General features: G+C 38.0%; 1 protein-coding gene across 3 annotated transcripts in view; it reads left to right on the forward strand.

Annotated features, from left to right (window-relative positions):
- The window catches only part of ATXN10 (ataxin 10), a 103,255-nt gene that overhangs the window by 52,245 nt on the left and 25,819 nt on the right, over nucleotides 1–25,191 (forward strand). For all 3 annotated transcript variants that reach the window (XM_021297335.2, XM_065033232.1, XM_021297337.2), the window contains exon 9: nucleotides 3,139–3,308. In XM_021297335.2, coding sequence (XP_021153010.2) covers nucleotides 3,139–3,308 — 170 coding nt within the window. The remainder of the gene's footprint in view (nucleotides 1–3,138; nucleotides 3,309–25,191) is intronic.

Consider the following 25,191-nt stretch of genomic DNA (forward strand, 5'->3'; position numbering starts at 1 on the left):
GAACGTGTGTGGAAGAATTTCCTCAAGAAGTAGAAAAAGGACTTCTCCATGCCTGTTCCCTTCTCTTTCCTGAATTCTTGAAAACTGAGACTAAGTACAGTTTGAATGTTCTTAACCAACTTCAGTGGCTTTTAAAGGTCAGTTTGAAAGAAGTTTTCTTCTGGTAAGAAACAACAAGTGAAGGGCTGTATACAAAGAAAACTAAGCCAGGATGGTCCAGAGAGTCCCTATACACTTGGGGAGGAAGGAAGAGGACATAAGTGTATGCTGACCTGAATCTTAGCACTTTCTGAGACTGACGTATCCCACCGTTTTCTGAGAAAATTGTAAAAGTTTATGGGTTTTAAAGAGAAATATGTAGTATTTTGGCTTAAAAAAAACCAAAAGGCTGACACATCTGTTAACTATGACTGAAAAACAAACAACAACAAAACCCAAACCAAACAAACCAACAAACCTACCAAAAACAACAACAACAAAAAGAAAGAAACGAACAAAACCCCACTCCTAAAACAAGCAAACCTCTATTTTTGATGACAGGTTCATAGTTTTATTGCTTATAGTAAGGTGGCTAAAAAGATCTATTTTGTGTGTGCGTGTTTTGAGGAAACTCCAGGTTATGCATTGTATCATCTGAGTGCTTGCATAAATCTTTCAACTTCAATAAGAATTTTGAAGAGGTGCAGATCAGTTGAGTTCAGCAGCCTGTAGGTCCATCCTCCTTTCTCTGGCTGTGCACAGACTGACTTTTCTCCAGAGCTGTCTCCAGTCTAATGAAATGTGTGCAGGCTAGAACATTGCTACCATGTGCATTGTACATGTTTCCCACATGCCTTCAGCCAACAGGAATTTATCAACTCCTATAGTTTCTTTTTAAGACTACTTTTGGCTACAAGACTCCTTTAATCCTGGATTGGCAACAAGGGTGAAAAACTTTATTGATATTGACCTTCAATATTTAGTTCTGAAGACCAGAAGAATAAGCATAGACCGTACAAAATATTTTCATCTAATAGATCTTTTGTTGAAACAGTTCTTTTCCTCTCTTTATATAATGAGAAATTTCCTATCGGAAATAACGAGAAGACTGAAAGATGTGAAAAAATCTGAATGATCTTCTAAGTATCGATGAGGGAGTGTGTTTTGCCATTTTCAGTAATTGTTGGATTAAGTTAGACAGTAATACTGCAGTGTTAATAATATCTTCAGTACTGTTAACAGTTTCATTGCACAGTGTTTGGGGAATATCGCCAGGCACGTAAATGGTCTTTTGAATTCAAGGGCATTTTGGAAGACTTGCTCTTTGGGATAATGAGAGAATGGCAGACTGAGATGTCCTTTGGTTGAGAGCATGGGTGACATCCTTGGAGCAGTTGCTGTGTTGTGCTGATGTGCAATGTTTGAGAGGAGCACTGTTCTCTCTGGGTTGGCATCATGCATGGAAGGTGGCTGCTTTTCTTCTACCTTTTCCTGTACCTCTCATTCCAGATGGGTGCATTGCTTGTTGCATTTTTTTCTGCACTGTAATCAAAATGTAATAGGGTTTTTTTTGCCTTTTTTGGGGGGGGTGTGTGTGTGTTTTTGTTGTTGGTGGTTGTTATTGTTGTTTTCAATCCTTATTCGGGGTTCCCTCTTAAGGGCAGGCAAAAGGTTTGGGAAGACCACAGAATTCCCTCTTGGGTGTTTGCGTGTGACAAAATACTAAGACTATAAGGCAGGGGTGTCAAACTCATTTTCACTGGGGGCCACATCAGCCTCGCAGTTGCCTTCAAAGGGCTGAGTGTAATTTTAGGACTGTATAAACAGTGGCCCCCAGTGAAAATGAGTTTGACACCCCTGCTATAAGGCAAGGAAGCACGCAAAGTGAATGCCCTGAGAAGGATGCCAATTTTTATGAATTTACAAAATCAAACAAATTTCTATGAAAGAAGATTGTGTTAAAAGCTATTTTATGATGACTTTTTTAGGGGCAATCAGGAAATCAATTGGTTTTTCCTAGTTCAAATACGAACACTTATACATGGTATCTCTAATACGGGAGGCCTCCAAACCTTATTGTAGTCTCATGTTTTTTAAAAAACTATCAAAAATGTGGTTACTTCTTTATCAGCACAGGGTTGTTTTTGTTCTCCTGTATCAGCCATCTGGGAGTGAAATTATAATATGAGGACCTGTGAAGTTTCTTCTAGTTTAAATCCAGGAGATCTAGGGCCCATGCCACCATGGATATTGTTACATTTAGAGCAGAAGGAGCATAGGGCTTCATTACCGCCCTGTGCTATGGCCTGGTTTTGCCACATCTTTATTGTTCCTGTATAAGTTGCATGAAGCATCTTGGGACAAGGGTATGCCAGGCTATTTATTAGTGTTGCAGGTTGCTTAGAGGAAAAATACATCTTTGTTTTTAGATACAGGCACAGCCTTTAGTGAGTTGGCTTCTCAGCTGTACAGGCTCACAGGTGTTCACGTGATTTCAACTTTTGTTCTGGGTGCGGTCTCTTTGCGGAATGTTGTTTTCACAGATTTTAGTTTCACCTCTCCCTAATTTCTCTCTGGAGTTCTGTAAAAAAATCCTAGTTGCTGTGAACTAGCATTTACCATACAGAAACATTAGTATTTCTCAGTTGATGAGATTGTGGTGCTGAAGGATTTGTAAAGGTGTCTCAAAGTGCTAAATGTACTTGAAATCCTTTCTCATACTAAAGAACTAGGAACACACTGGAGAAGAGAGAAAAAAGTGATTCTGGAATTACTATATGGTGCTGCAACAAGTTTGAAATAAAGGGAGTTTTCTAAAAACCTTGTATTTAGAAATGTATTTATGGTGCCAGAATCATCAACAGCCTACAAATTCTGACTCATCAAGCAGAGACCAATAGCACCAGACTTCAGATACTATAGAAGTGTGTACAAAGGATGAAAAAATACCTTTTGGCCTTGGGACAGCCTTGTATGCTTATACTAGCACAAATGAAGAAATTTAAATGTCTTAAGAAAACTTTGCAAGTTCTTTTGACATATTGCTGAATATCTGAAGTTATGTTGATTAAATTTGAACCTAACAATTAGTAGTAAATATCTGTGCAAAGTGATACTAATTTTTGTTAGTAATTCATTAAATTCTTGTTGTTTCTGTAGATACCTTGAGATTAACTCATCTCGCTGGGAAACAGGCTGTAAATATTTTCACTGCCACACATGTTATGACAGGGCTGGAAGAAATTTCACATCCCGCTGTGGGTTTTAAATCTCATCTCATTCGTTTGATTGGAAATTTGTGTTACAAAAATAAGGAAAACCAAGACAAGGTAAGTTTATACGTTTTTCTGGCAGAACTCTGATATGTGAACAGATATATATGCCTGACCATGACTTTACTGATTAAAATATATTGTTGATCAACAAAGAGAATTGGTCTTGTAAAGGAGGTAGATATTCTTTTAAGTGTTTTTGAGTGACTAAAACAGGTATGTTAACTTTTAATAACAATATAATGCACGCCTGTCTACCTTTTTCTTCAGTCCTATAGCCTGCAAGCCAGTGCCTAATTCCTTTATTATTTTCACATTTGCACTTTCTTTGAGAAGAAAATGTCTGAGACCAAACTTCAACTTCACTTTGAAGAGAAATGGATGGGAATTATTGTGTGAACTTAATTTTTCATCTTTGAATTAGTCTTTAATGCTTTTTTTCCCTCTCGCAGCCCTTATATTTTTTCTTGTCGCTTTAAAAATGTGGGTCTGCTTCTATCAAATCGTTTTAACTTTATGTTTAGAATTCCTATATAGAAAATCAGTTTTGTTTCCACAAGGAGGAAAAAGAGGGAATGACAGCATGTTTTTTACTATGAAACCCTTTTTCTTAGTGTGATAAAAGATGTGGCTTTCCTCCAAGACTCGTTAGACTAACATAATTTCATAATTTCAAGAAAAGCAGTCATGAATTAATGTTTTGTTATGGTTCATTTGAGCACTTCCAAAAATCCAAGTAGGTTACATTTCTCATTTGAGCTAAGCAGCCACATAGTGTATTACAGTAGCCTCAGCTTCATTGAATCTTTTTATTACTCTGGCTCTTCCTTTTGAGTTTCTTGAGGAGAAACCTGCTGTTGATTCTCATATCTTCCTTTTCTCATAGAAGTGTCTTCCCTTATGGCAGCTTTGTGCTGGAAGGAAATGGTCTTAAGTAGCTTTTGTTATTGATATTTGTTAATTACTTTGAACTGGGAAATGTGGGGTTGTTTTCCTTTCTTTCTTTTATTAATTTAAATCAAAGTTTTCAACTACTATCAGTGAAACAATTTTTAAGCTAGAAGATGAAAAACATAGAAGGAATACTATATTGAAGAAGGGCTAAAGGATATAATGCTGTATTTTTACTTCTCTCTATGGTGCTCAATGTCAGCAAATACCAAAAATACATAATTAATATTGGTTTCCCTGCAGCAAGTTAAATATGATGAGCTATCAAGACACTGAGTAATGAAAAATCAATCTCTGTTAGAAGCTTCTATTTACTAAATTCTGGTTTTGTGATTACTTCATTTTGGAGTTGGACTCAATGGTCCTTATAGGTCCCTTTCAACTTGAGATATTTTATAATTCTATTATTTTGTACTGAGGCCATCAAATCTGATTTTAGTTGCTGCAGTGTTTATCAAGTTAGGCTTTTATGATGGCAGCAGGATATTTTCATCATTGTCATTATTTTTTTTCATCTGGAGGGTAGAGAAATGGAAAATCTGAAGAATGCTACCCTCTTTGTCTAACAAATTATAATAATACGGTCCTATAGACGGGAAATACAGTAATGATCCTTCCTTTCCCCATTCGTATTACGGTATATAACAGAGGGTTTTAATATTTCTGGAAAATATTATTCATCCTATTAATTACTCTTGTGTAGCTCTGTCTCTTGCCTGTTATGATGTAATATATGTTTATGTAAGTGAAACACATTTTTGTGGAATACCTTATGATAATGGAGGTGAGGGGGTTGCTTTCATTTTGAAAGGGTTGATTTACTGCTCATTGTTAATTTTTGCAGGGATTTTCAAAGGCCCCTGGAGCAGTTAGGCATGCAGGCTTAGTGTTTTCAATGGAAGCTGGGTATTAACTTGCCTTAAACTGCCTACACATATTATACTGTCTTGAAAATTACTTAGATTCTTGTGTGTGATATCATGGAACACTATTTGAGTGCTGTTGAAACTTCAGAAATACCAATGTTATGATGTCCTGTCTGTACCTTCAGTTTATTTCATACGTTTAAATTAGTTCTAGTAAATGCATTTGTCATTTTTAAGGCAGCTTCCATACGTAAACACATGCTTGTGAGGACAAGGCAAGTAGCCCCTATCATTGCACAGATAAGAAAACTGAAGTTTGGAGATCAGAATGAATTGTTCAAAGTGGTACATGTGTCAGACCTAGAACTGAATGTGAATAGGGTTAGTTCCTGGGTTCCCACATCTCTCTTCAGAGTAATATCTCACAATAGAGCTCTTATTTTATATCCATTATTTCTTTACGCAGAGTTTAGTTTCGATATTCAGCCAAAAGTAACATCATACAGAGTAGTTTGTTTTTAATGTAACAAGCCAACTGACCAATGCATCTGGGAGACCTTGGGCTTTGCCATTGACCGTTGCTTTTGTGTGACTTACCATGTGAATTGTAGGCACCAGCTGGTCAGTTTAGCTGGTTGCCTGGCATGACAGGACTGTGGGTCACTTACCAAAGGATCCCAAACAGCATTGTTAGTTTTCTGACTTTTTAATGAACTGAGGCTTTCATACTTGTTTTCTCTAATATTTTTCTGTAATTTCCAGTCCCAGTAGAGCTCTTTTCCCAGTAACAATGATAGTACATTAGCAAATGGAGTAACAGCACACTAGTAATACTAAACAATAAAAAATAAAGCCCCTATCTTTATATTATAACCTTAATTCTTTCTGTTGGTCTGCCTGACTTGTTCTGAAAATATAGTCCCCAAAGACGTGGGGAACAAACGGTGGCTTGGGCTAAGCCCTTGGAGTGAACAGAATTGTATCACTGTCTCCAGGAGCTTCTTTGAGTCAAGTGACAACCTGCTCGTCCTCTGGGAGGTAGGTCTTAGAGCCAGCAGTATGTGTCTCCTGGAGTACGATGGTGCAGCCCTACTGCATGGGATACTAGTGACAGAGTTAAAGCAGCAGAGAGTGCCTGGACTGGGGCTGTAATGGCTCTGCAGAGCCTGCTTCTCCATCTATCGTCTCCACCTGCTATAAGAACAATAATTGCAGGGAATTAGTAGACTGGTTTGTTGGCAGCGGTGAAAAATCTTGTAATGCTTTTGAACAGAAAAAAATCTTACCAGTGCTTTGTTGCTTCTTCACTTTCTGTTTACAACCATTCTTTGTTTTTAGAAAGCATTTTTTAGCTTTTACTCTTTTAGCATTAGGAATGCATTCTTTACATCTTTTCTTCCTCATAGTTTTGTTTACACTATTGTGATGAAGTTCTTAAGATATAAGAGTGCGGGCAGATATTTAAGCTGTAAACTAAGATGCTGTTATTAAAATGGGTCTTGCCAGGCTTATTGCCCACTTGAATGTTTTGTGAGGCTGGATGGGTTGGTATTTGTAAGAAAAGCATCCCATAAAATGTTAATTTTGGATTGATAAATACTGGGTATGTGTATGTCCAGAGTTGCATGCAATCTCGCATGAAGACAAGAAATAAAATTGCTGTACTTCGGACACCAACTCTTGAGCCAGTTCCACGTTGAACCTGCCAAGAGCCTGTGATAAATGTGCAGTTCTCCTGTGTTTTCTCTCTCTGCAGGAAGAAGAGCTGTCAAGAGTTATTGTCATACATGTGGGGCAGTCCTGTGTTTTGTATTTTGATTCTTGGGCCTCCTTCGCAAAGATGCGTTGTATATTTATATTAAATATACTGGAATGGAGGAGGTGGGTTCTCAGGCTGAGCAAGGAGTGGAGGTTTTGGCTGATAGTTGATGAGTGAACTTCTAAAAAGGAAAAAGTGAAAATTCCTCTGTACTCCCCTCATCTTGTTTGTCTTGCCTTCTAAACACCTCAGTTTTATCATCTGGGCAGAATTTTTACTGTTTTCATGCCACAAGGCTTCATGTGCTTACTTTCTACTTTCAGTTTTAGAGCTAAGAAGTGATGGATTCAGCCCAGCTCTTTCTGCTGGTTTAGTATAGTAGAACCGTTCTAATAACAAATAAACCTTATGAAAGAAACCTAATGAACAAAGCATAGAAGATATAATCCTTTGTTGTAAAAATGAAACAAAAAATAGGTCATAGCAATTAATATACACCCTCATTTCTGTGTTAATTTACAAGAATATTTGCTGAAAGATGAGATGACTAATCTCAGTCTTGCTGTGACAGATGGCACTGTTCTGCACAACCTTATCTTTCCCTAAAACTGTTGTTTATCTTGCGAGGTGTTTATGCAGCATGACTTGTTTAAAATACTTAAACTCATTTATTAGGTTGGTGCAAAAGTAATTGCGGTTTTTGCATTGTTGAAATTTGCCATTTGATATTGGATACATTCTTAAATAAATGTGGTGATGTTATACATCATTTTAATTCACTTTTCTCACTTTATGGGTTTTTGCTGCTGACTTATTTGCTGTTTATTTTATATTGATTTTAGACTATGGAAATAATGTTAGACAAAAACCAAATTCAAGCAATTTTCCTATTCGAGTTCAGAATGAGTCGTAAAGCAGCGAAGACAACTTGCAACATCAACAATGCATTTGGCCTAGGAACTGCTAACAAATGTGTAGTGCAATGGTGGGTCAAGAAGTTTCACAAAAAAGACAAAAGCCTTGAAGATGAGGAGTGTGGTGGTTGGCCATCGGAAGTTGACAGTGGCCTACTGAGAGCAATCATTGAAGCTGATCCTCTTACAGCTACACGAGAAGTTGCCGAAGAACTGGACGTCAACCATTCTACAGTCATTCAACATTTGAAGCAAATTGGAAAGGTGAAAAAGCTCGGTAAGTGGGTGCCTCATGAGCTGACTGAAAATAAAATAAATTGCCGTTTTGAAGTGCCATAATCTCTTATGCTATGCAACAACAATGAGCCATTTCTCAATCGGGTTGTGACGAGTGATGAAAAGTGGATTGTATACAACAACTGGCAATGACCAAATCAGTGGCTGGACTGAGAAGAACCTCCAAAGCACTTCCCAAATCTAAACTTGCACCAAAAAAAGGTCGTGGTCACTGCTGGGCGGTCTGCTGCCACTCTGATCCACTCCAGCTTTCCGAATCCCTGCGAATACATTCCATCTGAAAAGTCTGCTCAGCAATCGATGAGGTGCGCTGAAAGCTGCAATTCCTGCAGCCGGCATTGGTCAACAGAAAGGGCCCAATTCTTCTCTCCACAACAACGCCCAACTGCGTATCACACAACCAACGCTTCCAAAGTTGAATGCATTGGGCTACAAGGTTTTGCCTCATTTGCCATATTCACCTGACCTCTTGCCAACCGACTACCACTTCTTCAAGAATCTCAACAACTTTTTGCAGGGAAAACACTTCCACAACCAGCAGGATGCAGAAAATGCTTTCCAAGAGTTCGTTGAATCCTGAAGCATGGATTTTTAGGCTACAGGAATAAACAAACATTTCTCATTGACAAAAATGTGTTGATTATAATGGTTCCTATTTTGACTAATAAAGATATGTTTGAGCCTAGTTATAATGATTTAAAATTTACGGTCTGAAACTGCAGTTGCTTTTGCACCAGCCTAATAATTGCAAGTGTCTTCAATACTTGAAAAAGCAATAGAATATTGTAGACCTTACTCTGCATTGTTTCCCTTCCTCTCCTGTGACAAGAGAGGAATTAGAATGATAGAATCATTTTGGTTGGAAGAGACCCTTAAGATCATCAAGTCCAACCATAACCTAACTCTAGCACTAAACGTCATCCCTAAGAGCCTCATCTATGTCTTTTAAACACCTTCAGGGATGGTTACTCAACCACTTCCCTGGGCAGCCTGTTCCAATGCCTGACAACCCTTTCCATAAAGAAATGTTTCCTAATATCCAATCTAAACCTCCCATGGTGCAACTTGATGCCATTTCCTCTTGTCCTATCACTTTCTACTTGGGAGAAGAGACCAACACCCTCCATGCTACATAGACTTCAATCATGTAGTCTTTCTGGAGTTAGCAAATACAGAATTGAAAGGAAGTAGAAAGCTTGACAATGTTTAATTGCAGTCTTTATTCACAATTCACTTTGATTGACTATTACCTCTGAGATCAAATGAGGGAATCTGAATTGCCTGGGTGTTCTGTCCTGTGAAAACCATTCCTGAAGGGTGCAGCATTGCTGAGAACAGTGAGCTGCGACACATGGACTACGCTTCTTGCAGTGGAGGAGCAGCCAGCTGGCAGAACATGGGTGTGCTGAGATCATACTGTCCTGTTTGAGAGGAATCCTGAAGGGAAAAATTGTGATGTTTCTGAAAGCAAGGTTAAGCCTAACCCAGTAAGAACAAAGCACTTAGCTTGGGTTTGGTTGCATTGGCTCTGCTGTCTTTAACTACTGATAGGTAGTTTATTTCTACCTGCTTACTTTGTCCAGAAATACAATTAGTATGCTGGGACAGTTTGATACACACTGAGAGATCTCTGTGCCTTGCAGAATAGTGAATATGCACAAGTGTATTTTTGAGATGTGTCTTTTAATCAGCCTGTTAAAAGCAAAACTGATTCCCTAAGGTAAGGAAAGCAATCCATACTCTATGCCAAGGACATTTTACATACTAGGGATGCTGATGGGCCTAATGATGTGATACTAATCTCAAAATATGTGTGTTTCCTTGGTAAAGTTGTTCTCATGTTTATGTAGGGGAAAAAAATAAATACAGAATTGTCTTTGGTACTGGCACCTTTTTGTCTAAATGGAATCATTCTAATGAGGTCAAGAATTTATGAGGGAAATTTCTTTCGCATGCCTTTTTTTTGTTTGAGGTGGCAACAGTTCTTCCTGTAATGTAATTGTATTGGTTTTTGTCAATGCAGAGTTGAGAAGGGAAGTTTTTTTGGGAGAAAAGGAAACAAAAAGAGCTTCTACAGGTAATATTAATAAAAGTAGCAAGTAAAAGATCTGGATACTGTTTAATGGGTTTAAGGTAGCTTGGATTTTTTTTATATATGTCTAAGCCAGATTGTTCTACATGACACTAGCTCCTTAAGTGGAAGACTATTCTGCCTGAAAGCATGAACAGGATTTGACTTCTTTGGAATTCAGTTTTCCATTCTTTTTTTTCACTGGAGCAAGGTGTGCAATGAATCCAATTAGAATCCAGTTAGAAAACAATGCCAGCATCCATAGATCAAATTGTCACCAATCAGCTCCTTAATTTAATCTTCTTGCTGTAGTGATTATAAAACAGAAAATTTAAAACCAAAGATAAATACCTTGTTTTATTTAACAATTAGCTCTTTCTCGCCTGAAGTTTTTAGAAAGACTGCATGACCTTATCTGTTCTTTTTCTTCAGGATTAGTTTAACTTTTTTAAGTAATTACAGTCTTTCTGGAATGGCAGGATTTGGAGTTAGTTGCAATGAAGGGCATCCCACATTTATCTGCATATGCGGTTGAGAGAGGGAGGAGATGTATAAACCACTTTGATTTCTTCATTAGAAACCTGCATAACTATGATTATTATATTCTCCTAATGTTAAACATAAGCCTAAAATGGAAGAGATTCTTGGTTTAGAGTTGACCAAAAAGGGAGGAGCTTTTTTGGATCTGGATGCTTTGATGTGGTGAGCTCCTCCTGCAAACTGAACTGTGAAGCTCTGCATTGTTCCACTGTTTGGATGGGGCTAATCTAATATTGTAGCTATCTGTATGGTTTAATGCTTTTCTAGATAATTACAAAGATTCAAGGTGTTGCAGGACTGAGCCCTTTAGTTGGTTAGTTTTATCTAGGTATGGCACTGTAAAAGTCACCACTAAAGCTTAAAATGGACTTTCTCACTGAACTGTTTTAAAAGCCTAGGTTTTGTTGTGGACCTGAAATATCTACCTAACTAGTATAGTCAATAACCTGAGTAGAAGAGTGTCTGTGGTTTAAGAGTGTCTTTAGAAGTGTCTGTTGTGACACATAAGCTAACTGTTTCTACTCTTGGTCTCATACAGATTTTATGTTAGTCTTCAGCTCTGTGGCAACCATGAATCTTTAATGAAGTGCCAAGATTTTCATCAAAGTGCTAGAAACAAGAAATAATCTTGAGATCTCTAAGTGGTGTGAGTTATATATTACTAATATGACTAATAAGGTCTTAGCGTCAGGATTTATTTTTTTTCTGTGAGGTTGGAGGTGCATGCGTAATGCAGTATGGTTTGTAAAATCCTGAATTATTTTTATAACAATGTGATTCATTTGTTGTTAGAGAATAACACAAAGCTTTGTTCTGTTGTGCTGCCCCTTTATAGGCAACAAGTTAATGTTCCCTCTTGTCCTGTTCCTATTCTCCTTTCCACCTGACGAGTTTTTGGCAATTGATACAGATGATCCAGTCATTCCTTGTGACTTCTCCAGTTTGACCAATACCATTTGAAGCTTTGATCATGCAACATACAGAGAGTTTTCCATTGCAAGGAATTTAGATGCACTTAGGTACAGTCAATGTTTCATATGAAAGGTAATTTTAATACTGCATGAGCTATTTTTCTGGTTTTCTTTAGGTTTTATATTAAACAGCTTCCAGTTTATATTTAAATTTCATACTACGTAAAGACATCTTCATATACTGATTTTCTGGATATCCTCAATGAGTAGGAGAAGGCTGGCATATGCACAATGTCATACTTCCCTTCTAGTGTATTATTGGCTTGCTTCATGTGGAGGATTACCATAATTATGGTGTAACAGATAAAGGAATGTAAAGATCAATCTATCTGTTGTTATGTTCTCATGAATCATAGGCTGAAACTTTGACCAAACTTTGAATATACCTAAATGTAAAATACATTGACTTCTGCCAATGTGAAGATGTCTGTAGAACGATGATTTTTTCCAACATACACTTGCCAAAAGCAAGAACAGGACTTGGGCATTTTGGAGTAGATGAGAGACTGTGGGAGGAGGATTATTTTTGTGAAGTTCCTAGTGTTTTAAAATAAGATGCAGAATACCGCTAGAAATTAAATTAATTGATTTATAGTGGAGGGGGAAGAGAGAAAAAAAAGATGACTAGATGACTTCTAAGATTCAAAATTAAAACAAGCTGGCTCTGCATACATTTCCAAACAGTCAGTAACAACTTAGAGGCTTGTTGGCCTGTCCTTGACTCTGAATGGTGTTTTGAACCCTATTTGGTGTTGAACCCTGTTACCATTGCAGCACAGCACAAGCCTCCAGCCCTTTTAAAAGGAAAGCTCAGCACGCCATTGTCAAACAGCCATTTCCAGACCTTTTTCAAACTCGCAATAATTGTAAGTGTTGAAACTGTGTCTGTGGCATCAATATTTAATGTGCTTGTTTTGAGATTAACAGCTCATGGAAAAATACTAATTTTAAGCCAGACAGAAATCTAAAAAGAAGTTATTGACCTTTATATGGAAGAATTCTCAGGGGTTCCTGTGACTCCTTTCCTGGTCCAGTGGACTGAGTAGTAGTTATCGTACATGTGGCAGACTTGAATTAAACTTGGTGTTCACCAGAGAGCATTTCGTGCTATTGTGGGCTTTTTAGACTTGTCGGTTTGCAGAATGGCCTGATGTAGTACCTACCTGGAAGGTTTACTGTGTGGCAGTCCTCACTGCATGGAGTAATTTCTGTAAACGCCAGTAGGAACCATATAATGAGGAGCAGGGGGGACGGTTACAACTGTGCTGTGGATGTTGCAGGCAGTCCTTAGCATGTTACCTTCTCTGTAAAACAGAAGAGTGTTCTTCTGGGCTTTGCAGGTGCTTTCTTTCTTCAAGAATATCCTCAGCATCAGTTGAGCAAATGCCCTAGTTTATAGACCTCTGATGTAAGAGTATGTCATTGCTTTCTTCAGTGATCTCAACCAGCCTCATCATTTCTTTTTCTGGGTATACATGTTGAGGCCTATAAAGATGGGAGGCAATGTGGCCTAGCTTCTAGAAAAAGGAGTCTGGGAGTCATGACAACTTTTTTTTCCATTCTCCAACTTGGATTCAGATGTTTTAGTAAGACATGGCATGTTAAGGTTCTAGTAGTTGCAAAATGTTCTGAAGTATTCAGAGATTTTTTTGCCTGTGTTATTAAATATATAATTCTCAGTTAAGCGAAGAGCCCTGTATCAACCAAAAATGTTTGTTTCTAGTTTACTAGGTGGTGAAGAACTCAACTTGTTTGAGGTACTCAGTTTTAGGAAAACTGTTACTAAAATAACCACCTTCTGATGTGGCTAATTTAATATTAAAAAGGGCTTAGAAAACATATTGTACCCTGTATTGCAGGAAGGGAGTTCATCTGCATTTCCTGCTTTTTACCAGTGTTACTGATTGCTGGGGGCAAGACCACCATATGTGGAAGAATGTCTACCTTTCTGAATACGTTTTTCTCCAGCTCAGATCTGAGCTGTTAATCCAAATTCTTTCCACTTTTACTGGTGTCAGATACAAGTGACATGTATTTTCCATTACTATAACAAGGAATTTCATTAGTGTTCTGTGTTGGTTTTCATTGTTCTAACCTCAGCATGAACTTTAGAGTTTCCCTGTCTTCTTTCCATAACTGCCATCCCACATTCAAATTTTTATTTTTAGTTTTTTTTTCAAAGCTGCACCAGACTTCACAATAGGCTGGTGTTAAAATGCTGTGAGTGTTGAATGTATGCATAAAGCTTTCTTTTCCTTTCCACTTATGAGAGGTTGTCTTTGCTGTTTCAATTACCCTGTGAGGCACAGGAATCAGCCATCTCTTCATCTGTTTCCTGGCTGGTTAGGAAGTTTTGGTTACTGTGAAATAGTAAAGTTTCTCGGGTTGTATTTTTATGACAAACCTGAAGTTTATAAATATGGGCACAAGTACCATAAAAACCCACCAACCAACAAACAAACAAAACCCCACAAAACCCAGTTTTGTTTGGTATCGAGATTTGGGTATCACTGCTTGTAATTTATCAGTTCAGTTCACATTTGGAAGCACCAGTAAAGTAGTTTTATTGAGGAAATAAGGGAGCATGACATGTGCTATAGACTACATTTTGTGATTAATTTATTGCAGTAACTCTTGGTTTTAGTGGTACTTTGTGCTACATTCAGGATAAGGAGGACGTGAAGGAGACTGTGTGTGAAGGCTTGTGGAACACAGTGGTGGACAATCCCTTATCAGTGACCAGCAAGTAGGATGCTGAACGTGTGCCACTGAGTCCTGATATTAACTTTCCCACCAAAATTAGAGAAGCCTTGAGCTAGACAAAAGTTGCAAATGTGCTTAAAGAAGTCTGGTGTCTAGTTTCTGTTTCATCACAGTGAGGTTCAGTTACTTAAATCCCTACATTCCTGTGGCAGCCCATCATCAGGCTCAGTAGAGGTGTGATGTCTTGCAGCCTTCAACCTGTCTTTGCCTTATCAAAAAAGCAGCTGTGACCCTTCAGTTCCCTTTGTCTGTGTGCCTTCAAGTCAGTATAACTTCTGTTACCAGCCCTTAAAATTATTTGCTAAAACTCCTGTTGAAGCACATGAGGACATACCTGAGCACCTAGTCTTCAGATAGAGCCTGCACATTTGGTTTTCTTAGGGTTTTTTTCTGCTTTCTCCTGTTTTTGTTTCTGTCTTTTGGAAAAATGCAGTGACTGTCATATGCAGTTTTGAATGTCTTCCATTGGGTGATGCTGTTTGTTCTAGATTGCAGGCCTGCAGTATTCTGCTCCTTGCTGTTCAGCGTGGCAATGCTTGAGAAAAGTTTGGTGCTACCAGTGCCCAAAGAGAACCAACGTACTTGAATAGTCTAATCACTCAGTAGGATAAGATTAAAAGCCTGCTAATAGTCAGTGTATATTTAAGTGGAGAATCCCTGTGGGTTTAGTGTGAGAGTAACTAAACAGGTAACAGCATTGCACATCTGTTTATCCACCTTTCAGACACTGATACAGGCTCCTGTGGACTCTAGCAGGGTTGTATCTGCTTGGAAAAGTGATAATACAAACCTAGTGTGCTCAAGCAGTCCTCATCTCCAGGACTGATTTACTAACTTCTCATGCCTCCTCACCATCTGAAATTCTGAAATGCACGTTTTTGCCACTGGTTGAGGATTGAGGTCTTGTCTTATCGTTCATTGTTTTCATTTACGAAATGGAATATTTTCCTTAATTCTAGGGACTAGGGAAATTGATAAACAGTAGAAATTAGCTATTTTCTAGTTTACTATCTGTAACCTGTATAATTTTAAATATATGGGCGTGTGTGTATATTTTATACAGATAAATATGTGCCTGTAAGTATCATATATAAATATATATATTAATATAAATATATAATATGTACATGAAAAATAAGTGTGACCAGCAGGTCAAGGGAGGTGATTCTCCCCCTCTACTTAGCTCTGGTGACACCTGCCTGGGGTCCTGTGTCTGGCTCTGGGCCCCCAGCACAAGAGACACATGGACCTGTTGGAGAAGGTCCAGAGGAGGTCCCAAAAATGGTCAGAGGGATGGAATACCTGTTCTATGAGAGAGAAGCCCAGGCTGGAGCAGGTTTGCTGACAGGACTTGTGACCCCATGTGGGACCTATGCTAGAGCAGTCTGCACCTGAAGGGCTGCACCACATGGACGGGACACACATTTGAGCAGTTCATGAAGAACTGCAGCCTGTGAGAAGGACCCATGTTGGAGAAGTTTGCAGAGGACTGTCTGCCGTGGAAGGAACCCCACACTGGAGCAGGAGAAGAGGGTGAGGAGAAACGAGTGGCAGAGATAATAGAATCATAGAATCATTTCGATTGGAAGAGACCCTCAAGATCTTGGAGTCTAAGCATAAGCTGTGTGATGAACTGACCACAACCCCTATTCACCATCCCCCTGTGTCACTCGGGGCAGGAGGAGGCAGAGAAATCAGAGTGAAGTTGAGCCCAGGAAGAATGGATGGGTTGGGGGAAGGTGTTTCAAGATTTAATTTTATTTCTTGTTGGTAATAAATTAAGCTGATTTCCTGACGTCAAGTCTGTTTTGCTTGTGATGGTGGTTGGTGAGTGATCTCTCCCTGTCTTTATATCAAGCCACAAGCCTTCCATTATATTTTCTTTCCTCTGTCCAGCTGAGGATGGGAGTGATAGAGCAGCTTTGGTGGGCACCTGGTGTCCAGCCAGGGTCAACCCACCACGAGGTTGCTTTAATATTAAGTTGTTACAATCTGACTGATATTTCAAGTGAAATATTGAAACTGGACTTAGTATAAGGATTAGCTTCATCCTGAGAAAATAAAAAGTTTGTGTATTCTTCATAAACTAAAATAAGTATTGAGTTGCCTTCTTTTGTGTGCATGTGTTTTAGCATTACAGTTGTCTTTGGTTTGACGTTGGTCTTACCTATGACAAAATAAGAAGGGTTTGGATTTTGGTCTAGAAATTACTGTTCTAGAGCACAATTATGTAGCTCAGTGAATTTATATTGAAGTTGGCAAAATTTCTGTTCCATTTTAGTAAGGGTAAATGGCAACATTTACCTCCAAGCCAATTTTTTACTGTCTTTTTAGAAGAGGAGGAGTGCTACACATGAAGCTGTTTGGGGCTTGCAATTTTCTGTAGGACAGTTTCCAATTTTTCTAAAAATCCTTTTCACCCTTTAGTCCTGAAAAGTGAAGGTTGTGCATGTTGCTTTGGAAATGTTCAATGGCTTTATTTCAGGCAATTGTTCAGTATTGCAGTGAAAAAAGAAAGTAGTGTTTTGCCTGCAACAGTTCAGTGAGAAGTAGTAACAAACTGGTAAGTTCCCTTGAACTTACATCTAACTTATGTTCCCTTGAACTTAATTAGACATCACTACCTTGGTATTTTCCAACCAGGTCTATTTAGTTGTCTCAGCTCTGCCTGTTCCCCTCAGCTCTGGTCATGAGAAGCTGATGCAATTGGAGAGGACATTCACTACTGCCAGTTCTTCTGGAATTTGCAATCCAGTTGAAGACTGTGGTGGTTAGGAGTGTTGCCTTTGAATTCCAGGTCTTGAGTCATACAATTGCATGAGCACCTCACCGTTTAATGCATTTTTTGGAAGTACTTTTAGAATTTGTAGCTGCTGAGAAAAAAAGTTTGAAAGTGCTTTCTTACTTTCAAAAGTAAAAATGTAATTTTTAATGCTCCTACAGTAGATCAATCTGGTGGCAGCTGATTGAGGTTTTGATTCAACACTTTTTCTCCTCTCACCTTCTGACCCACCATTAGTGTCAACCTGCTCCTGCAGGCTTTTCTATAAAAGTGTCGAACTGTCCCTTTGAAAATCAACTTCAAAGATAATAGACTTTATTAGTAAACTCTTACAGAAGTTTTCTTTGTTCTTTTTAAAAATAATAAAAAATAGTGACTTGTAGATCTTAAGAATTTTTTAAAATGTTTCTGATTTTATGATTGCATTTATTTTGGTACAAATTTCTGCTACTGAAATGTACCCACCAGCTCTTTTCGTATAAGTTCTTATTTCTTTAATGGACTTACTAAGAAGAGTTGCTGTGCATGTGCAGGTTTGCTTTAATGAGGTTTTAATAACATGATGTATATATATACTTAATGTAGAGTAATGAAACTGTGTCTTGAAACAAGAACTTCTAGTTTTCAGTTAGAACCTGCACTCTTGACTTCATAAGTACAGACCTGTAATCAAATCAATGATCTGTTGCAAGAAAGGTAATAGCAATATAAATAAAGCTAAACAGAACATTTAAAAATTTATAAATAATTGTCTTAGTGCCTGAGAATGTATATACATGCCTTGTTTCCCACAAAAATATTTTAATGTAAATTGACCATATGAAAGGATACAATTATTTTGGAATTTTTAAAACAGTCTGAATTACACCTTTACAAATCTAAAACCTTAGAATTTTGTTCATCATGCATATGAGTTCAACTAGAAGCTGGGAATTTTATTTTCATAGTATCTGCAGTTGTTATTACCAGACTACAAGACCTTTAGAGAGACAAATCCTCAAAAAAACCTCTGCTAGTTGTAATTTAGAGGTAAATTAAGCAACTAATATGCAATCTCCTTATGTACAGCTTCATGTATCATCTTGCTCAATAGCCCGAGGCATTAGCAAGCTTTCAGCATGAAATTTAGTGCTAGAGCACGCATACCTGAGTTATTGTATACCATGCATACTAAATATATGGCTTTTATAGACATATAAATCACAACATCAGGATTCTTGTGTTTTCTAAATGTAAAGTTGATCTTAATCTCAACGAGGTGGCTAAATTTATCTTCATAAGAGAATCTGATCCTGTGCAAAGGTTATGCTTGGTGAATCATTAAAAGAAAATGTGTATTCTTAGAATTTCAGGTAAATGTAGAGAATAATTGCTTAACTTTCTGTAAGTCTGGATCATCAGCACAGGAACAGTCGATGCCACATGAGGACTGGGCCAGTCCCTAGTCCCTGGATACAGCAAGTAAAATGTATTAGTTACCATTTCTAGCCTTGAGGGCAAGTGGCACAGTTTGGCATGGGTCACATCTGTATGACAGAATTCTCCTTTACGGGCTTCTCTTCCTTCACCTTCATCTTCCGCCGCCAAAATCAAATCACAGAACTGCCTTTCCCATAGCTCTCCTTGAGAAGAGCCTGTAGCCTATGCTATGTACCCAACCATTCCTGAATGTTTTCCAGAGGAGTGCTAGTTGTCATGAGCCCACAGCCCCTTGGGAACCATCCAAAGAGGGCAGCAAGAAAAGGCAACCGCAAGCCCAGTGTCCCAGCTCGGCATCTCTTACTAATGCACTTAGAAGCTCTACTGAAATAAGTTGGAATGAGCAAAGTTTCTTGCAGCCTTCAACTTCACTAGTGTATTGTTCACCTACGATGAAGTTGATGGTTCTTTTCCTTCCTTCCATCCTATGTTCTATATCTCTACTAGGAATTCTTTGGTTACAGTAAGAGGCATTAGACCTTGGGTCCCATTGGCTTGGGCCACAGAGACCCCCCCCGCCTCAAGATGTTTTGTGTAGCTAAACCTTTGAGAACTCATTGCTAGTTCATTTGCAGATCTGTTGAGCTGCAGCACATGGTTTTGAAGCTGCTGTGCACTGCCTTGTATTAACTTCATGACATTCTCTAGTCCCTAACCTTTCCAGTAGCTTGTTTTCCTTGAAAATTCAGGATGTTTCAAAAAGATGGGCCAAATTTGAAATCACTATGTTTCTGCAACCACGAACTGTCCATGAATGAAACTCTTACCACTTGAAAGGGCAGGGCATAGAGTTTCAAATTGTTACCGCTAGATGCCTCTCCCAGCGCACAAACAGCCCCTCACCTCAGTCATTCGGAAGACATTGTGAACGATACTGCTTTGAAATTGAGTCCACCTTTTTGAAACACAGACAGCTCTCAACCTGCAGGAAAGGTTTGTTAAGTATTACATTTATCTGTTTGTCAAAGAGTGGTCTTGGGGGATAGGTATTTGGAGTGGCATTTCAGAATGCAGTTGAGCTGGGTTATGAAGCCGGTGGAGTGTGTCATTTGATAACTGATTTCCTCAGCTGGCACGGGGATGTAACGTAAGGTGCAAGTATTTATTCTGCTGTTATGTATTGGGATGTTTGTAGATAACTGCTGGAAGGGGCCAACTACTGAACTATTACACTAGTGTAACCTAGAGTATAATTTGGCTTGCTTTCTGAATCCTGTTGCGGTATGCCACTGGCAGCTTGGGACTTTGCAAATTGAGAATGAAAAGTTAGAAAAACTTAATGCCACCAGAATCACACTTTGTAGTGATCGTCAGTGGGGAAAACCCTCTAGCAGTTATTTTTAACTGCAGTTACATTAGCAAAAAGAGTTGCAAGTATGAAGAACGATGAACAGTCATTAAAGGATCAGCATTCAGATTTGTTTTTCAGTTAAAAATGAAATACCGTTACTAGCAAAATCCTGGAATTGTTGGGGATTTGGTTCTGTTTGTGTAAAAGCTGTAAAAAAGACCCCAAACCAAAGTCAAACCCTATTTGTTCAGAAGTGTGAGGAACATGCTTGAATAGTATGTGTGCACAGGGATTTCCTCCACTTATTTAGTTAAGCTGATAAAGAATAAAATTTTAATGCAACTATGCTGGTTTACAAATCTTAGGCTAATATTTTTCTCTTTAAAGGACAGAAAAGGCTGGTTTGTCATCTTCCCATACATTTATATTTTCCAGTTTCATATTAGCATACAATGCTGCTAGCCACTCCATAATAGTTTGGCAATTCAGAACACCTTCATTAGTACATCCCTGCTTCTCATTAAACAACTAGTTCATATAAAACACAGCTGATGAGAAATCAAATCAAATCAAATTTAATTTTTAAAAAGTCAAATTTATATAATAACGTTTATTGAAATAGTCATTGTTTTTCACAGGGTGCCATAAAGTGAGAATGGATACATCATGTTACTACTGATTGTTAACTTGAATAAAGCTTCTCTTAATGTATTTGAATACTTTTTCTGGAGAAACCACAGCTTCCCTTGCATTAATACTATGAAATCTCTTAAATGCATCAATGAAAGTCTTCTGTTTTCTTTTAATGTTTGGTTTTGGCATGTGAAAAATCATTCAGTCCTTCTGTGATACTCTGCTTTCAGAAGAGTATCTTCTGGCAAAATTCTGAACCATGAGGTTTTGTTTATTCATAAAATGTGTGAATATTGTTGTCTCAGAAAAAATGTTACCGAAGTAGTTTGTGGCATTATTTCAGTCATTAATAAATAAATTTAATCTGACTTGCAAAGAATGCTAAACTGAACCAAAAGTTACTTTGTTCATTTTATAATCATTTAATTTACGATAACATTTTTTTTTAATCCTGCTTACAAACAATCTGATTCACTTTGCAGTAGATTCTTTCTGCAAAAGCACAATTCCAAAGAGAGGCATAAGAAGCTTAAATATCTGAAGCCCAGCACCTGACAGTCTGTTATTACTATATAAGAAGCAAATTTGGTAGATTTTCATCACTGTTGTTCTAGGTAATGTGGGCAGAAACTGACAGCTGAGTATACAGAGCTTGTGAGAGAGGGTTGAAAGGAGCTTGGTGTTTGATCATGTTTAAAAGAGGACCTAGTCCTTGTTATGAAGTTTATCTGAACACCTCAACATTCTCCTACCTTTCCTGAATGTTCCAGTGAAAGTTGTCAGGATTTATTTGTGTACTGACCATTAAATAAATATTGTACTAAATTTGGTTATAAAATGACTTCGAGGAAGAAATGAAAGGGCTTTACAGGGAAAAACTGAAATACCAGGATTGGTATTTTTTATAGTAGATATTATATATATATATATATATATACATTTTTTTACATTATAAAATAAAAAGGAAGCCAACAGATTACTTTGAAAAATGCAAGGAAGTGTAGTTGCTTTGCTTTGTATTTGAAACGATGTGCCACCTGTTCTATTTTGGATTAAGAATACTCTGTAATTTGAAGGTATCATAAAGGAAAAAGTTATTGGGAAGAAGGTATGAATTGGTCTCAGCAGAACACTATACATCTAAGTCTTTTTGCCTCCCAACTTGAGTCTTGGTTTGCACCTGCATTAACCTCCTTTGAAACCATTCCTGGTATGCTGTACATATTGTTTTGCATTAAACAGAGAGCGCATCTGTTAGTCCTCAAACAAAGCAATTATTGTAATAGCAAGATTTGCATTTTTTTTCTTTCAAAGGGACGATAGTTCTGTTACTTACATGTTTCTTGAAAAATGTAACGTTTCATATAAAATGGAGCGTGAAATTGGCATTGCTAGGTGAGAAGTATTATTTGCTGTGGTATTAAGCGATGGAGTTGTATGGCTGGCTGCAGACTTCTGAAGGCTTCCCTGACTGGTCTGATTTAAAACACAAGCAGCAAACACCATTAAACTGTCTTCAGGCTTTAGTAATCAGTCAGGTCCCGCAGTCTGCCATTTACAGTTTATGTATCGTTCTAGAACGGCATTCTACAGTCCTTTGCGGAAACGCTTGCTTTATTTTACTATGCTTTAATCTGGTGAAAAATGTAGTTATCATCGAGGATAGCTTTATACTTAACATGTAATGGGGTGCACATCCTTTACACACGTACTAGAAAATTAATGGTTTGTTCTTTGACCCGTCACTAAAATCTTGGAAGCTCTGCATACAAGGAAATGTGGAAATGGAGACAGTGCACGCTGTTAGTAATGTCTATGTGCTGTTTTCAGTCTTCAGGCATGCTAGCTTTCTCCTCCTTTTTTTATTTCCCCCCCACCCTTCTTGGCTGTGAAGTTTGGGGTGACAAAAGTATACTCAGTAACTTATTCTTTACAGTTCCTTAAAAATATTTATCACTGTTAAAGTCACTTTATAATTGCAACAGGGAACTCTGGGGTGTCTCACTGGGAAGCTGCCACCACTTGGGTGGTTGTGGTACTTTGCTTTTAGTCTCAAGTCTGTCAGTGCACTCCAAGTGCTGCAGCTCAGTCTGGCACGCTGTTGTATTTAGCTGCAGAATTTTACTGTGAAATGCAGTGATGACCAGCACAGATCATTGTAGGTTTTGAAATCATCCTAGATTTTTCTCACACATTATTTTCATCATTGGAGTATTGTGTCTCTCTGCCACAGATGAATTCATATGTCTGACATTGAATGTTTTTAAACCTTTGTTTCAAAGTGGAATAAAAGGAGAGTGCTGTAATAAGTAGTGCTTGACACAACAAAAGTCATCATTAGAGCTCAGAACGTCTGATTGGCATTTATTTTGCTTGCTGAATCAGAAGTTTCCAAGGAAGAGATGTAATCCTTGATGCTGGGAATAGAAGCTATTTTTGAATACAGTAGTAACGTGGGAGAGTGATGACACATGTGGCCTGAGTGAGGTTGTGTATTCATCAAAAGAGGGTATGAATTTTAATTGCTTTTCCTCCTTTTCCATTCCTGCTCACTCAAAGTTGTAAGCAGCTGACAGTTTTGGGGAATATTTCAGCTGAACCAGGTTTCAAGGAGCAATTGGAATGTAGAGAAAAGGTAGAAGCAAAGCAGGTGTGTAGGCTGTTGGGGAGAAATTAAGTACCCAAGCTGACATGAGTCGTAAAGTGAAGAGGTTAGCAGAGTCACAAGACTATTGTGCTGATTTTTGGCTAGAAGAGTGTGTGATCCTGTGTAGAACAGTAATGATGAAATCTTCAGTAGAAACATTCTGTGGTAATCTATTTTTCTGTCAATGTATTTCAAAGTTGGGATATTTTTATGGAATGCCTGGAATTTTGTTCCAGAAGAAAAGCTATTCCAACATAACACAAAATTTGAAACTGATAAGAAAAAACAAAAACAACCACCACCTTCCCCAGCAAAAAAAACACAGTACACACAACCAACAGAGCAAAGTCCCCCATTTTAGTTGAGAGGTGCTTAAAATGCTTTGTTAAGCTTGACATGGAAGAGAAAGATACCATAGCCACAAAAACAGTGGCAGCTTGCCAGAATGACTTGGAACTTCCTATTGCAATGGTGATTATGACAGCTGAAATGAATCATGTGACTTACCCAACCTTTATCTCTGTGTTTTTTCAGAACTTTGGAGTAATTTGAAATCTTTGTTTTACACTCTTCTTTAGAACAAAATAAAATTTTGACATTGCGATAATGTTCTGTAAGTTGTGTCCTCAGCCTGATTCTAGTCACGTAGCTAATTCTTACATATAATTTCTTTTAACTTGTTGTTGTCGTTGTTCTGATGAAAGAAAAAAAAAAAGAAAAAGCAGGACCTCTTTTGTAGCAATGATTTGAAATCAGCAAACTTAAGACCATCTGGTTACTGGTTTTAGTGGACTGAAGATAGTGAGTGACTAGAAGCAGAGGAACATATACTCTTTTGTTGATGCAAATTTGTACAAATTCAACTGATGTAAAGCACAGGGCTTTATACTGGATGATTCTTTGCACTGTTTTCTCTTACAGCTGCTACCAGAGTAGGCAAAGACCACACTAGCAAATATTGTGTGTTTCAAGCAAAATCCATCTTGTGTTGGACCTTGCTTTATCCATGTTAAATAGCAGATTTAAACCTAAAAAGAGCTAAGAGCCCGCTCCTCATAGCAGCATCTATTTGTTACTGAAAAGTGGCTTCTGTTTCAGGAACCGTAAATAAGGGAATGATGAAAGCTGAATTATTTAAAAAACAAAATGAACCAATTGTATTACTATCTCTTGCGGGAACCTATTTTGAATTCTCAAGTGTTTATATTATCATCTCAATGGCTGGAAACTCCTGTGTTTTGCTCTTGGAAAGACTAGTGGAAAAAGTTATTCAGCAACTGAGATGACTTGTTACCCTCTCCTAGTAGCTGGACACTCTTGCTTCTGCTTGTTTTGGCTCAGCCCTGGCTGTGTGCTTGGTACCTTTGTGTTCTCTTCCCTTCCCCCTCAGTAAGGCCAAAACCATCATCTTCTAAACCAATTCTCTTCAGAGAGTTTTAGGACATCGCAAAGGGATCCCACTATTAGAGTCTAAGATTTTTTTAAATTTGGTTTGAGTTTTGTTGTGGGTTTTTTTTTTGTCTTCCAGAAAGAGGGAAGGGTCACCTCTTTTGGGAGAGTTGAAATAAACCTCATGTCTCTCTGAGAAGTAATGCTCAAAAGGGGAGAGTATATTTTAAATTAATGTAGCAGGAGCAACAAGTTTTGTTACCATGATTTCTGATTTTCAAACATTACCCTAAACCGTGTAGTAGGTGGAGGAGTATTCTGGGGACACTGCCTTGACCGAAATGGACATAAAGATCTCACTTAGGTCTCAAAGTCATTGACGCTGGTGCAAGGAGCTCTCAAACTAGCTAAGCAAGTCTGCTGTGATGTCCTGGAGAAAGGAGCCTCTGTCCACAAGTATTTCAGTAGATCTGCAGGATGTGGTGAACTCCAATAATAGACTTGATTGCCACAAGCCACAGCTGCCTCTATTCTAAGCCAAAGTGCCTGTAGTCTGCAGTAGACCTAGGAATCCACTAGCACTGATG

This window comes from Columba livia, chromosome 1 (assembly GCF_036013475.1).
Source record: "Columba livia isolate bColLiv1 breed racing homer chromosome 1, bColLiv1.pat.W.v2, whole genome shotgun sequence".
In the NCBI taxonomy this organism is placed as follows: Eukaryota; Metazoa; Chordata; class Aves; order Columbiformes; family Columbidae; genus Columba; species Columba livia.